The 16,452-nt window shown below is 36.9% G+C and overlaps 1 protein-coding gene across 2 annotated transcripts in view; it reads right to left on the bottom strand.

Moving 5' to 3' along the window:
* Window positions 1–3,875: 3,875 nt before the first annotated feature.
* The window catches only part of LOC139139930 (neurogenic locus notch homolog protein 1-like), a 34,837-nt gene continuing 22,260 nt past the window's right edge, over window positions 3,876–16,452 (bottom strand). For both annotated transcript variants that reach the window (XM_070708894.1, XM_070708893.1), the window contains exons 11-16: window positions 13,856–14,116; window positions 12,032–12,883; window positions 10,878–11,034; window positions 10,524–10,693; window positions 8,299–8,457; window positions 3,876–5,629 (exon numbers count right to left, since the gene is read on the bottom strand). In XM_070708894.1, the coding sequence (XP_070564995.1) occupies window positions 4,773–5,629; window positions 8,299–8,457; window positions 10,524–10,693; window positions 10,878–11,034; window positions 12,032–12,883; window positions 13,856–14,116 (2,456 nt within the window). In that variant the 3' untranslated portion in view covers window positions 3,876–4,772. The remainder of the gene's footprint in view (window positions 5,630–8,298; window positions 8,458–10,523; window positions 10,694–10,877; window positions 11,035–12,031; window positions 12,884–13,855; window positions 14,117–16,452) is intronic.

Genomic DNA, 16,452 nt, shown 5'->3' with positions numbered 1-16,452 from the left:
GGTTACGTATATCACGGTCCCTACGGAGGGTCTGTGGTCACAAATAGTTCTGTGTGAGTCTGACAAACGCATTGAGACATGCGCATGTAGGGCCTACGTAGTAACGTTTTGCACGCGTACAATGCACAATTGCATATTATATCATACCAGTATATTGATGGCCTAAATACAGCAATCTGATTGGTCGAGACGCAAAAAGAACCGTGGTATAGTGGCCATATACCACGGCTGGCATATGCGCAAGCTTCGGCTTGAGCAAAAATCCGTTTGACGTTCCACGCCAGAATTTCAATATACTGCTATGATATTATAGCAATAAATCACACCCAGCGACGGTATACCACTCGATTTTGACCATTTCACTTCATATATGTCGTGAACTGGTCAAAATCTTGTGGTATACCTTCGCTGGGTGTGCTTTATTGCTTAAATATATAGATTTCGATTTCTCTCAACATATGGTGCTATATAGTATCCTGGCGGATATTTTAGATACGGAGCCGTAAAGTCATGATTAAACTGTTTTCTCTTACGCAGGACAATTACAATTACTATAGCATATCCTTGTAAATTCACTTTCTTGCAATATAATCTAACCGACTTAGCTACCTGCTGGCAGCTATCTTGTTACAAGTTTCCTAATCCGAGGTACAGAAACACCAGTCTTTTCGGGGTCATAATAAAAACTTATAGTTAATTCAGGACAAACACCTTGCAATCCTGCCACTTCTCGATGTAATATGTTCATCGTTACTGTTACTGTAATCGGAAATGCTTTCTGGGTTGTTAGTTTCACTGCTGCTCTATCATTCTCAAGAAATCCTACAACACCGTCATCAGAGTCGCTACTGTTCGTTTCCATACGTGATTTTAGTGGAGAATATGATCCAGCAATGACTGCTTGTACTCACCTGGAAAGTAATTGTTTAGATAAAGATGGCCTGCGGTCTTTACAGAAAACCGGATATTTTTGTCACAATACTGTACAAACATTACATGGAAGGCCTATTTGATGAATTCAAAGTGGATCGGGTATTGTGGGGGACTATTGTGGATTACTTTTCGGGAATATAACAAGTTGTAGCTCAGATGTGAGAACAAGCCGCGACTCCTCGTAATGTATTCACTGTGGGCGATTTTTAGGAAGTTTTGAAAGACAATAATCTTTAATGATTTTCCAAAAAATCCGTGTCGATTTTCAGTCGAACAGATAGGCGCAGATGCCATGGTATATTTTGGTTTTCACTGAGCATGGGTCTGAGTAAACCCCCTCCGAAGTGACATGTCTTTCACGGTCTTCACGAAAATATTTTTTGCAAAAAGTGAAAGACTACGTCCCATCCAAAGGGGACTGTAAGCTACTGGAAAATACAGATATGCAGCTGATGATGAAAGCTCTGATCAAACCTACCATTGCTACTCTTCGATATATATTTAACAATCTGCTCATCTCATTGCTCAGCACATTTTCAAATATGAGATGTTCAAATTGTGAAGTGATTGAGAATCACATGTATACATTGTTTCTATGGAGCAACATTGGCATATTATCAATGGAAAGTTAGGCACTTTAGTCAAGTTGACATGATAGCAAATGGAAATGTGAGGGAAACATAAGGACTTGGAAATTTTCTTGTGCACTTAAATTTAGGCAACAGTAATTATACACTCGGACCAAATACTTGATTGGTCAAGTAAGCGAGCGGTACATGTATGCTTGTATAATTCCTGAAACACACGTATGGCATATATTATGTTATAAAAGGCTGAACCAATAGACATACCCAGATGTGCGGCACCATTAGATGCCAATCCTTGGGTAGACGCTCATACACTAATGACAAAGACAATTGTGACAAGCTGACTAACATGCCACTATATATTTTTCCATGGAACTGGCTGCATAAATACTTTATTTGATGAAATTCAACTGAAAATTCAGTTAGAGATTAAACTTACACATTTAAAAAACTGCACAAAACATATTAGCACAGTTCTGTTTCTGAGAATACATGTCTAATTCAAAGATACCCTGCTCTGCCTGGAGCTGATGCAGTCACTTAATATCACCACACAATATGTACATTTGCAATTTATATCCCATATACATATAGTTTCTTCTGTATACAAACACATGGAGCATAGTCTGTTTGATAATAAAGAGTTCAGTGCTTTTGGAAAAGCAGTCTTGTTATTTCAAGTACAGATAATTTTAAGATAGACACTTTTTCATTCAGGTTGCTTTTTTCGCTAGAGTTCTTCCTGCTTACTCTATGGTAATTGAGGATTCAATATCAGAGACAATTTACCTCCTTGTGGTTGCCTTTTCAAGACTCCGTCGTTCTTTTTTACTTAAGTAAGCACATTCCACCGGCACATGGAAGCTGAAAATTTAAAATTCCAATGCCTTAAGTTTTCCATTTTTTATAACACTGATTTTTTGTTCACTTTAACAGTAGATTCACCATTAATTTTGAAAGTTGTTAATCGCCTCCAGGATTCACAATTTATCATACTGATGTTTTTCCTCAGGCATATTTGTGAACAAAGCACTGTTAGCAATCCCTGGGATCACCTTTGTTCTGGTCTGTAAGAGGATTATGGAGATGTGATAGCCTTTTGTTTTCCATTAAAATTGTAATCTGATGGGTACATTTTCTGACAAGACAATCTGGTACCAACACAGGCCTTTAACTTTGAAAACAAAGATATTTTACTGTCTCTGAGTACACTAAAAATGCGCAAACCTCAAAGCCCTAAAAAAAAACACAAGATGTATTACACCTCAGAATTTTTTCCACCACAGAATTAATACAAGGATGGTGTCCATTTCACATTTGAGATATAACCAACTTTTAGGAAATTTGTTTCACTTGTGCAAATATTTGCTGATTGACCTCCTTATTTTTATTCCTGATTTCAAAAGAGTATGGTTGAAAGTTTCATTGAGGAGAGTTTGAGCAAAAGTTTGTCTTTCAGTTTGGAGGTGCATACTAACTTAAAGAGTGCAGATTACCAACATACAGGAATTTGGTCCAATTCTTTTACACTGACACAAAGCTCTAACCTTAAATAACCTTTTCATATTTTCATTGTTTTTCTAACAAAACAGATTCATTTTAACACCATCATGGTATACAATAGGAACATGGTATTGTTGAAAACTTAATTCAAGTCCTGACATCAATTAATTTATCAACATTATATAGATATACTTGGTATTTTGACATCATGTTGGAAAAAGAAAACGAAACTGTATTTTACAAACAATAACAACAGAATATACATCAAAACTTTTAGCTAATGTATCTTCAAGGTTTTCTGAGATTTAACAATCAATCTCTCTGCTTTTCCAATGGTAGAAATAAAGGAAAGATTTTTTTACCTTAAGGGGAGTCACTCCAGCCACAACTATTGAAGTCATAAATGGAAGGCAAGAACATGTCAAGATCATAGCAGTAATGTGTCGTAAAACCAGGCAATTTGATTGGTCTCCAATCTTAAAATGATATTTATCAAACCTTTGATACAGACCACTTGACGATGGGAGACCACTTGAACAGCCTCAGTTTTACTTCCCACAACTGTTAATAGGGACAACTGAGAACCTGTGATGGAAAGGATAATACCAGGATCACATCATGTGCTAAGAGATAAAATACAAAGTTCGAAAATAACTTTTGCCGTCTGTTACACATCAGATGCTTTTATGATTAAAGGTAAAGGCTATACATGTAGTTACTGTGATCTCTTGCTTACTATTTGTATTGAGCATATCTGAGAAGAATGTGCGACTCTTCAATTACTTAACAAAATCATCTAAATCTGTATGTTAAAATCATGGTACAACAGTGAACACAAACGGAATCAAGTGCTGAAAACAGTCCTCAAGAACACCATTTATTGGATCAAAGCGTCTTTGAAAATCATCTGTCAGTGTGTAAATAAAGAATCTTGTAAACATTTATAAAACGGCGGGTAAATTCATTTTGTAAATTTTGCAGCAAATTCATATCAAGCTGTCTTAAATTACATGGTTATCAGGAATTTTTAATATTTGCTATAATTATCAATGCACTGGCTGCATAAAAAATATTTACAATCCCTCGCCCTCACTGCTTCATGACTGATTTGTCTACTGCAAGGATCACAAATAATACAATCCTCCATAAGGTAGTGGTATGTCTCAAATAGCAAACTCATTCTGTAGTATTAATAAAAACGTCAAATTACATTTTAAAGATACTGTAAAAAAGAATGATTAACCAACCAAGTACAGTTAAAAGAGCATGGTATTTTTTTATATAGTAAAATATTAAATAAGCAGAGTACCAAATGATACCACTTGGCTTTATAAACATAAAACAAATAACAAAAGAAAGCAAGTACTTCTGATATGAGGCATGATATGAAAAATGTTTCTGGCGTATTAATTAATTAATGTACAGTCTTACTGCTCTACATTATGTTTTCATAAAAACTTATGAATTATTTACTGTACCTGAATGAAATGTGAAGGTACCTGAATTAAGGGAATTTCTGTTTTGACCAAAACATTCAAATTGCTGCTTTGATCATAATTTAGGGAATACCATATGAATAAGGTATGGGATGCGCTCAGACATCATATATTTGCCAAACTACAGAAGTGAAAAAATTGTTTATGGAATTTACCAGTCTTGTAATTGTCAGTTTTGTGATTATATTTGTCACAGTATATAACTGTGAACCATATTTATAAACAAAGAAAATATGATTTACTGTTTACAAGGTCAGTTATCATCAAGGTTGTCTATACGAATTTCACTGATTTTTGCTTCTGGGTATTCATCTTGGATTTCTTGATTGGTGTAAACATGATCAGAAGGCAGACGATGGACACCGGACTTCATCGGCCTCATCTCCATTCTTTGACCTGAACCTCCATCTGGAGCTGATTTAAAGCTGAGATACATATGCTTATGTTCTTGTGCATTGCTGGCTCCTTGGCGGTCCAAGGGTTGGTAACCATCGTCATGTACAGTGATGTTCTCACCATTTGCTCCTTGGCGGTCCAAGGGTTGGTATCCATCGTCGTGTACAGTGATGTTTTCACCGCTTGCTTGTTGGTGGTCAAGCTGTTGATATCCATCATCTGAGTGACTTCTCATGGCAAGATAGTCACCATCCTCTTGACCTCGTTTTCCTAACTCACTCGGCGCCAAGTACTTGCTGTCTCTGTAATCTGGATATCTCGTTCTCTGGTTCTGAAACTGTTGAGCAAATGGCGGTTGGGGATGGTGATTTGAGATCACTCCCGGGGTAGGCAGGGACCCGGCATTCAAATCTGGAGCAGGTATTTCACCATCAACATCACGGAATTCAGCGTATGGGGTAATGGTCTCTGGCTCATCAATCTCTTCATACAGGGAACGTGTCTCTGCTCTGTCCTCTTCCTCCTGCCTGATTCGTTGTCCTGGCAACAAATTATCGGCCCAGTTTGGGTCTAACTGTGGACGTGGAGGATCAATTAATAAAGGTTCTCTCTTCTTCATACGAATACAAACAATAACTGTGATGACAGCAACGATGGCCACGATAATACTGCAGATGATAATTGCGATTATTATAATATTCACACTGGATCCACCTATTAACAAAATGGAAAGATAAATTATGTAGTCTAAAAACGAATATGTGTTTATCAGAAATGTGTGCTCGACATGCAAACATTGTACTAAATGTTATCAAGAATTGTCAACCTGTGTTGCCCTGCTTTTGGTATGCAGAGAAATGTTTGCGTCTGTGAAATGACTGTCCAGTGATGATATCCAGTGGTGGACCAACGCGCGTTGTGTATCAGCCGCAAGACATATCAACCTACATTTTCCTTCACTTTCATACTGTCTGGAAGGTTTAAATGGTTTGAAATATGCCAATGTGGCCAGACGTATGATCACACAGTAAATGTACTTGGTATATGCATTTATTATGACCTTTCAGCCTCATAATCTTTTTGTTGAGCAAAGTAGCCAGGTGGAAAATCCAAAAATACCGTCAAGGACACTATGTGCTCACATTCGGTTTGAATTGGTCCATTCGAGAGATATTTAAACCAGGAAAAACAAGAATGACAAAAGCAAATAAGTCTCCAACTTAGGTACTGGAAGTCATCTTTAGGAACATGCATATCAACTTCTATAGCAATGGGAGCAAATGTCAACAACAAAAAACAGAGAAGGCTTGATGAAAAGAAAAGGTGGGAGTGGGCAAAAAATGCACTAGGGATCTGGTAAAAAAGTAATGCTACATCATCAATCTTCTAGACCCTACCCCCTCCTGAATATCAAATGTTCCATCCCTTGGTATTACATAACGCCAGATGACAGGAAATATATTTACAACCTTGGGGATTTTTTAATTAATGCCATGAGTGTTATCATTCTAATGTAAACAGCACTTAAGTTAGTTACAGATAGTGAAATGCCTTCCACTGTGGATGGTGATTACAACATCTGGAATTATCCCGGATCCAAATTTCTCATCAGTTCTTGTATGTCTTACATAGAAAAGTTGCAAAAATTGGTCCAAAATGAAAAAAATCACCTCAGCTTTGTTTTCTGGATCAAATTTTCCTACAAATTGATACCAAATATGACAATTATGTTCACAGCCTTCAAAATTGTCTCACAACATATCCTGGGTTGGTGTAGGTCATTTAAGGTCACAAACTGAGAAAATTACCTAAAATAAACGAATTTTGGGGTTTCCCAACATTTTGAGCAGAAAATTCATCTCATAACATCTTTTGGAACTTTATACCAAATTACAAAGCTATCAAACAAGGGACTTTATACCAAATTACAAAGCTATCAAACAAGTAATTTTGAGATAAAGTTTTCTTGACCAAAAATGACAATGTTGTCTTAAAAATACAAATTTTTCTATTTCAGGACAATTTCCACATATCTAACTATTGTCATCTCTGTACGTCTGCGTACCAAATATGAAAGCTGTCTGTCCAGGGGTTTTAAAAAGGAAATACTGTTTAAGATTTTTTGACCAAAAATGACCAAATTGCTTAAAAATAGTAATTTTCCCAATTTTGTCATAATTTCAACAAATTAGAAGAGTACCACCCTTGTAAAGAGACGACCCAAATTTCAGAGCGATTGGGTTGGCGGTTTCAGAGAAGAAGAATTTTTACTGAAAATGAGAAAAATCACAAAAAAATTCAGCAAAAATACAAAATTAAGGATATCTTCACAATATTCATAAAACTGTATAAGGTTCACCTAAGGTACTTGCACACAAATTTTCAAAGCAATCAAAAATGCAGTTCTTGAGTTATTTATTCTTAACCATTTTCACATTTTGTAAGCTCATTTGCATAATTTTGGCAATGCAGACTTCATTTGAAGAAAATCCCATCTATAGCCTAGGATGCATCCACACACCAAATACCAAGCTGAAACGTGCAGCGGTTTGCGTGTTTTTGATGTTGACAGACATACTGTACATACATACATACATACATACATACATACACACATACATACAGACGCCATCGACTTCAGCTTATACGATAAACTCACATTGGTATAACCAAATGTGAGCTAATAAAAATTCAGCAACAAATACAAAAGGAATTCTTGACTAACTTTCAAATATACTGCTACATAGCAATGGCTGCTGGGATAGGAATGGTAGCTACTGTGTGTGACATGGAAAAAAGTTACATTGCCATGTATAATTGATACATGTGTAGCAATGAGCTACCAATAGCTGCCTCCAGGTGAGCAGTTGCTTCGGAGGCAGTCTGTTACACATTTTGCAGAAAAAACCTGTATTGATTAGCTTCTCCTGAGTTGCACTGTCATTGATTAAATTTAGGCCGAGAATTAGACAAAGAAGAAAAAAAAAGAAAGAAAAGAACCATAAAATCGTGCATTCATTACCTGGCATTTTATTTTTTTCTTGAACGCGGATGTCTTTTATGGTTTTATTCCTTTTATATGTATGATACGTTTTTTCTAGAAATGTTTTGGCCGGTGTTTGACCGCCCTGAAAAACCCAGAAAAATGCATACTTCAAAATAAAAGTATTTTAAAAAAATCCCTGCCGACGTACCTACCTTATTTTTGAAAACCAAATAGCGGAATAGTACAAATTTTTTTTATTTTTTTTTTTTTTTTTTTGCCTTACAGACATAAAATACTGCCTCTTGCTAAAAAATTCAAGATTGTTATTAAACAGTAACTATCTGCTAATTATTCACATTGATGGGAAAGTTTGATAAACTTGAATGACATTACATACTATTGCAATCTGAACTCTTGGTTGATCCAGCATTTGAATTGGGTGTATCTGGTGGACACAGGATACATGTCGTTGCTCCCCTGGCATTCTGATAGAATCCTTCTTGGCAAGGCATACAAGGCTCAACTCCATTTTCAGACTGATGACCAGCCATACAATCTATTGTGAGATACATGAACTTGTTTAGTAACTGTGTTTCTCTTCATGTACATTGTACCAGCATTTCACAAAAATACCGTATTCCTCCGATTCTAAAACCCCCTTTTCAGAACCAAAGGTGACGGTAAAGATGTGGGGGGCTGTATAAACAGATGTCACCGCGAAATCGAACGTCGTGGTTAATTTATGCTAATAAATGCAATGTTATGCAAATTTTATGCCAATGTTTTTTTGATTCACGCGAGCACTGCAGACAACTCATACTTTGTGATATCGACTCATGGCCATGTTGCGTCTATACTGACAGTCAAAACTGTAGGCCTACAGTATAAATTAATGGAGATCTACAAGTTTTGAAATTTAGCGTATTTGCCATACCGTCTTTTAATTGACAAACAATATGATAGCAATAAATGTTCGTATTTCGTGTATAGATAATCACCACGATACTTCGTTGCGCTCCCCAGCAGCAGCTCCCCATAGCATGGCGGCAAAGGTCAGACAATGAGTGAAGGGAAAGTCCCTAAAGTTCCGCTGGCTGTGATTGGGCAATTCACGCAATAGGTCAAAGGTGTCAGTGCATGAGGTCAGGGTAAAGTTCAGCACATGCATGTGGTGGTGTCCGTTCAATGTTTTCTATTTCGATTTTCAATTAGCGTACTCCTTAAAATAAACGATCAATTACATATTGTGAGTTTATTATTTTGCTCCTACGGTAGTTTCAAAAAGTCTAACCGTATCTCGAAATGAAATGTGATCTTACTAACAGGCAGGCGCTAGGCTCGTTTTGATAAAGTGTTGAAACATCAGCTGGCCGAGACGAAAGATTGCTAAGCCAATCTGCTTACGATTTGATGGATTGAATTTTTGGCAATAAATCTTTGAAGTTTTTTATTATTTGTATCGATGAACGAAATGTCTCTTGATGTGGAATTCAGTCATCTATGATCAACTGTTCGGAATATGGTCCAAACATGCACGTTTTTGTTCAAAGTGTAAGTGTATAGGGCCGTTTATGAAGTTTGGTATTTTTCCCTCGCAAGACTTCGAAAGCATGCATAATCTTGAATATCTGTTACACTATCACCTGCTCATTGCATGCCGGGACTAGTTCAGGAAAAGGACACACACAAGAAATGCCGTTCAAACAATAAATACATTAAATGAGAAAAACTATGTGAAAAATTGATAAAACATATTCAAACGAAAGAAATTCAAATAATTTTCAGTTCATGCGCGGAAGAAACTTCGGATGTCGTGTTTGTCGATACAATTGCCCTCTTCATTGAAGTCAAACCTGTCGAAGTCTATATCATCATCTTCCCCCTTGTCATCAAACACGAGTCCTACGGCTTCATTTGATAAGTTGTCATTGAGTACCGGAATCTCCTCGGAAATCATGATGTCTTCAGTTCCGTTGAGCGCATTCGTGATACCCGTGGAAAGGAACGAAATGAGCAAATTGTACTTGATCGACACGTTCAAAAATTCGACTATTCTAATGTTCATGTTATGGTAGCCAAATGGCATCGAAATATTCAATTCGTACTTGATCATGATGTTCAAAACTCCGCTTATTTTGACATTAGCAAAATGACAGTGACGAAAAGACTGCATTGTACTAGATCTAGACACTCAAAAATCCAACTCTTTTAATGTTCATTTACATAGCGAAATCCAAGTGGAATTTTATCGCCAGGAACGATAGAACCGTTCCCGATTGAAATGTTCCAACACCAAATAATAGTGTGCTTGTTTTGAGGTTTGATACTTCACTTTGGCACTTGTTTGTGACTTTGATAAGCAACGTAGGTGTCTCGGATATCCTTGTCTCATTACATGACAATGGCTCTATTGTTCCGGTCAGAATTTGGGTGTACCCCCCTGGGGGGGTTATAAACGAACTAACAGCCAATTACGAATCGATGAAATAATCCTGGGGGCGTTATAATCGGGCAGGGTTTTAGAATCGGAGGAATACGGTAGCAGTAAGTTAAATTTGACAATGATGGATAATTGAAAACAGCATAAAATCCTGGAGCCATTTTTATAAGCCTTACAATTACCTTTTTCATCGAAAGTTGCACTGTCTGTAGAGACAGCAAAAGGCGGAAGTACTCCTTCCTGTAATAACTGGTAAAAAAGTTCCTTCATTGCAGCTTCATCTGTCATTTCATCGTCCCTTGTAATGTTAGCAACATGTACGAGATAAAACTCCACAATTATGCTGCCAGGTCTGGTAGAGATAAAAGCACATTCTTAAACTTCAGAACACTGCAGTTTTTCAAACTTGAGTATCATGTGGGGATTACAAACATTTATTTCAACACTGAACTGGATTTATTTTCAAATCACCAATCAACAGCTGCCATCACAATGAAAAACTGTTGAGTAACCAACAATAAAAGTAACTAACTTACAGAATATTAATTATGTCCACATCTATTCTGCCATCAACTTCAATGAAGATGCTTGCAACAGCGGTCACAATCTCTGATAAGAATTCTTCGTCAGTTATTAAACTTTTACTCCAGTCCCTGTCTGTGATCTTCAGACGACCACTGTAATGCCGTTTTTCTGAAAAATGATAAGTTAAATAAATAACCAGGTAGACCGTGCGTACAGTAAATTGTATAGCAATAAAAAGTGAACGCTTGAATGTGTCTTTTGTTTCCCAGATCAAAACACCAAATTGTGCACTCAAATTCATCATCATAGCAGTCATTGAGATCAACAACTGTATTTGTAGACTACAGCAAACTTTTTGATACTAAATAATTTGTCTTTTTCAAGCAAATACTTCAGGTGACGACAAAAAATACAATGATCATTCATCCATTATCTGTCGTTAAATGGTCAATACAAAGTGTGTGCAGCAGTTGTAATGTACCCGGTACATGATACATGGATGCAGGAAATGTCTGGCGAATGAAGCTGAGAAAATACAAACATTTTTTTGATAGACAGAATATGAAGATTGAACATAACAATGCCTTAATTGTTAAGTAAATATAGAAAAAGAATACCGGTAACTTGCAGAATTTGAACAAATAAGATAACTATTAGACAATAAACAGTTCATGTAATTATTTAAAAGGATTAAAAAATACATGAGTAAGGTTGAAGTAGAAAATGCCAATAAAAACAACTGGACAACTGAGCAGTTAATTAATTTTAAAGGGTTGCTTGCCTGTGCTAAAAAGTACAGACCCTGACAATGTCAACTTGCATACTGAAACCATTTTATCCCACCTCTTATCTATGCTAACCAAAAGCCTGTCACCAAACCATGACAGGCATGTAACTCAGTAACTTTGACCTGCCGCAGCAAAGACGTTGCCTGTCGCTTTGCTGACAAGCATGCAATGGTGGTCATTTTTTCACTCTGTGAATTGTTTTTTTGATTTACAATGTATGTGTCAAGAAGATAAGCATTGCTATAAATGAAACATATACCATAGGTACATGATTATTTTCACAGGTGACATGGACCTGCAAACGTACAGGGTTAAAATCACTATGCTAGCACTAGCTGTTTCAACATCTACAAGCCGGTGAAACATGTCATACTCACTTGTATACATGTTGCACATATCTCCAAAGTATGATGTCTCGCTGCAGTCACATTCATACTCCTTGCAGGACACAGCGCGACACACTCCTCCATTTAGACATGGTTCGGCAATAGCCGTACAGATGTCATTGACATAAACTGGCAGAGTAATTGGAGGGGCTGATGTCTCACACAGGTAACCTTGATCGCTGTTTTCATCTCTGACACACACATCGCCATGGTTTCTGCACGGATTGGCATGGCAAGGGTTGACCACATCACAATTAACAGCATTGTATCCAGTAGAACAGTGACAGTTGTATTTGTTTTCAAATGCGGATGCCGGGTTGCAAGTTCCATTGTTCAAGCAGGGTGAAGGGTCAAATTCACATGGACTGAACATGGTTTGGCAGTAGTCGCCTTGGTGAGCTTGATCACATTGACACGAGATACGACTTGGCGTCTCCTCGATACAGTGGCCTCCATGGAGACACGGACTGAGATCACAGTCTGCTGTCAAGATTTTCTCACAGTTCTGTCCAGTATTGTCCTCTGCACAAATGCATGAGTAGCTATATGTGTGCAACAGACATGTCCCACCATTTTGGCAGGGATTGGGGTCGCAGAAATCGGCTTGCACTTCACAGTCGTTACCGGTGTAACCTGGAGGGCATTCACAAGTGTAGTCACCAATTCGATTTGTGCAAGTTCCACCATTCTGACATGGGTTACTTGGTTCACAGCAGTTGACGACAGTTTGGCAATCATCACCAGCCCAGGCTGGTAAACAGTCACACTGGGGTTCTCCAAATCGTATATTTACACACTTTCTATTTTCAGGGCATGTACTGACATCTTCACACTCATCAATATCTGCAAATAGAATTTAAAAAAAGATTGTCTTTCAAGACAAATCATTCTTTTCCTTTTTCACATGATAGCCACTTTTTGATGAGTTTATCTCCGATATCTATGAAAATAAATATCATATAGCAATGACTCTCAACAAATCAATGTGCACATACTGGATCCTAATGTACCCTACCTACACAGGTAAAATGTCAGTATAAACAGAAACTACATGCACAATATAAAATGACAAAAGCTTTCTCATATCTGATAGCAAATATTCAATTTTTTGCTGCAGTCATTAATTTAGGCATGAACATCACACAACAGCAGACATGCAATAGACCATTTGCAATATTCTTTTACAAGAAATTTCAAACCAACAGTTCTGGTAATGTGCATACATGGACTGTCAGCAATAAGCTTCATGTAGCTCTGACAGCACAGTGGAGACAGTTGACTTAAAAACAAATCTCATACAACTAATGCTAAACAAGACACAAGTACCGGTACATTAACTTCTTGACCAGTATCCATAAATTATCATCAGTAAATTCTTGATATTGATCATCATAATTATAGCTAAATATTTCATTTAAAGGGACATTATAAGCTGTAACTTGTGGCAAGTTTTTCAGTATTCTGCTTCTGTATATCAACTACCGTGTCTGACCCTATAATCTGTTTGTCATGCTGAAATTTTAAGTATTCTTTTTGTCAACACAGCTTGTATGTGTGCAGTGATCACTGTTTATTGTCTACAAATGAATTCTCGTCCAGACTTGAATACATGATTTTCAACAATAACAATGTAGATTATACTCATATAGGTTGTGTTGATATGCTAAATACTTGGCATTAAATTACAGTTTAGGGATTCAATGCAGAAAGTGTAGGGAAACCGCAAAGCAAAAGTTCTGAAAAAATAACCAAAAGATACAGCTTATGGAGCTTTAACCTTATACACAGGCACATGACGTTTGTAGAGTTTCTTACCTCCGCACCAAGATGGCTTCCGGACCATGGCTTCATACTGCTGTTCTGATAATGATTGTAAGAAATCTGGCCAAGCCACGATAAGGGTCTCTCCATTTGCATAACTCAACGAACACTTTGCTTCAAGAGGAGTTGAAGATGCAGACAGTTTATTCACGTTGCCAGCACTCAATACAGCACTATACATGTGAAGTCTACTCATCTCTCCGATGAAAGATCTGCCTTGGATGAAAATGTCTGTGTTTGAACTTGTATACTCACCTGCAAAGTAAAACATTCCACAGAACTTCAGTCTTATATATTTATAAGTCTGTAAAAATTTCAGCCTCATATTCTACCAACACTTGCCTGATAAGAATTCAGTTCCGTTGAACAGCATACTAGTACTGTGCTTATCCATAGACAGCTGTCTGTCATATACATGTACAGGTGAGAGTTAGATTTAATTTGCGACATTTCACTTGCAAAATCTTCCCTTATTACTGGGAAGGAGTCTGTACTAGGACATATTTGAGATTTAGCTGACTTTGAAAACTTCGGCATGCACATATGCAATAAATCACTGTAGAGAAGAGATAATTAGAATAGAAATGTAACCTAGCTGATGAGTAGTCCCTCATTAAAGAAACAAAATTATTTTTTTCATGTTCATTTGTGAAAGTAGATGAATTAAAGCAACTGATTATACTCTGTTACAGGTATCAGCAACTGCAGAATATATGGCTGGAATACTTTGAAACTAATTTTGGAATACTCTGCTGAAACAGTATAAATTTGATGTTTTTTTATTATTGTCTTGATGCAATAGTTGGAGAATATACACCCTGGAAGAAAGGCCAAGTCATCTACACACACACATGATGGTTACTTACATGTACATGTATAGCATACGACCAAAGCAACAATACTGTGACAGTCTGGCACTATTTTTCAAAACTTTCAATGCATAATTGAATTGAGGTATTTCTTGTATTTATCTTTGTACGTACAACAGAGTGAATATCTCATTCTAATAAACATGTTGGCAAAAATTGGTCAGGAAAGACAAATCAAGAGGTATAGGTATACTTGTATAATGTAATGCACAATGTCACATCCAGGATGGTACAGAGTAATGTCAAAATTACCAGGAGGAGCTAGGATTATTCTTGGAGGACTAAAATCTATTTAAACGAATATCATCAGGATAATTGGTATTGTCCTATTGCAATACTAAAATCTCACTTTGGTGATCAAAAAGCCAAATTTCTCAAATCCCACAATTGCAAAACCTAGACAAGGCACTCATACATGTACAATAATAATATCATTTTTTAACAAGTCATCGTAGATGACACAGTCCCCACTTGTTAATGGGTACTTTGATTACAAGTCCTCAGAGAGGAGAGAGTCCTCTTAATGAATTTGGTCTGTGATGTCCTTTTACTAAGTTTGAATAAAATCGGTGAATAAAATCGGTTGAGACGTGCCCTAGTTTTGGCAAAGGACATGAAAAAATTGTAACAAAATGGCTGCCATGCAGCCATATTGGATCATATCATGAAACAAATTGACTTACATATGTATGACATAGGTTAATGTCCTTGTACCAACTTTGAATAAAATCGGTTGAGATATGCCTGAGTTATGGCTCTGTACATGAAAAAATCATAACAAAATGGCCAAACGGCAGCCATATTGGATCGTATCACAAAACAAATTGACGTGCATATGTATGACATAAGTCAATTTCCTTGTTCCAACTTTGAATAAATTTGCTTGAAACATGTCTGAGTTATGGTTCTGTACATGAAAAAAACGTAAAAAATGTAACAAAATGGCCACACAGCGACCATATTGGATCGTTTCACAAAACAAATCAATGTGTATATATATTACATAGGTCGATGTCCTTGTACCAACTTTGAATAAAATCGGTTGAGATATGCCGGAGTTATGGCTCTGTACATGAAAAAATTGTAACAAAATGGCCGCCTGGCGGCCATATTGGATCATATCACAAACCGTGCATGTCTATGACGTTGGTTAATGTCCTTGTACCAACTTTGAATAAAATCGGTTGAAACATGTCTGAGTTATGGCTCTGTACATAAAAAAATCGTAACAAAATGGCCGCCTGGCGGCCATATTGGATCGTATCACAAAACAGATCAACATGCTTATGTATTACATAGGTCAATGTCCTTGTACCAACTTTGAATAAAATCAGTTGAGATATGCCTGAGTTATGGCTTTGTACATGAAAAAATTGTAATAAAATGGCCGCCTGGCAGCCATATCGGATCGTATCACAAAACAAATCGACGTGCATATGTATGACATAGGTCAATGTCCTTGTACCAAATTTGAATAAAATCGGTTTAGATACATGTATGCGTGAGTTATGGCTCTGTACATGAAAAAATCGTAATAAAATGGCCGCCTGGTGGCCATATTGGATCGTATCAAAAAAAAAATCGACGTGCATATGTATGACATATGAAGTAATCTATGTACCAAGTTTGAATGAAATCGCTCCAGGCGTATCTGAGATATCTGCGTGAACGGACGGACGGACGGACGCACAGACGGACGCACGCACGCACGGACGGACATGA

The sequence above is a fragment of the Ptychodera flava genome, chromosome 9 (genome assembly GCF_041260155.1).
Source record: "Ptychodera flava strain L36383 chromosome 9, AS_Pfla_20210202, whole genome shotgun sequence".
In the NCBI taxonomy this organism is placed as follows: domain Eukaryota; kingdom Metazoa; phylum Hemichordata; class Enteropneusta; family Ptychoderidae; genus Ptychodera; species Ptychodera flava.
Note: the sequence above shows the minus strand (reverse complement) of the source record. Positions and strands in the feature narration are given on the sequence as shown.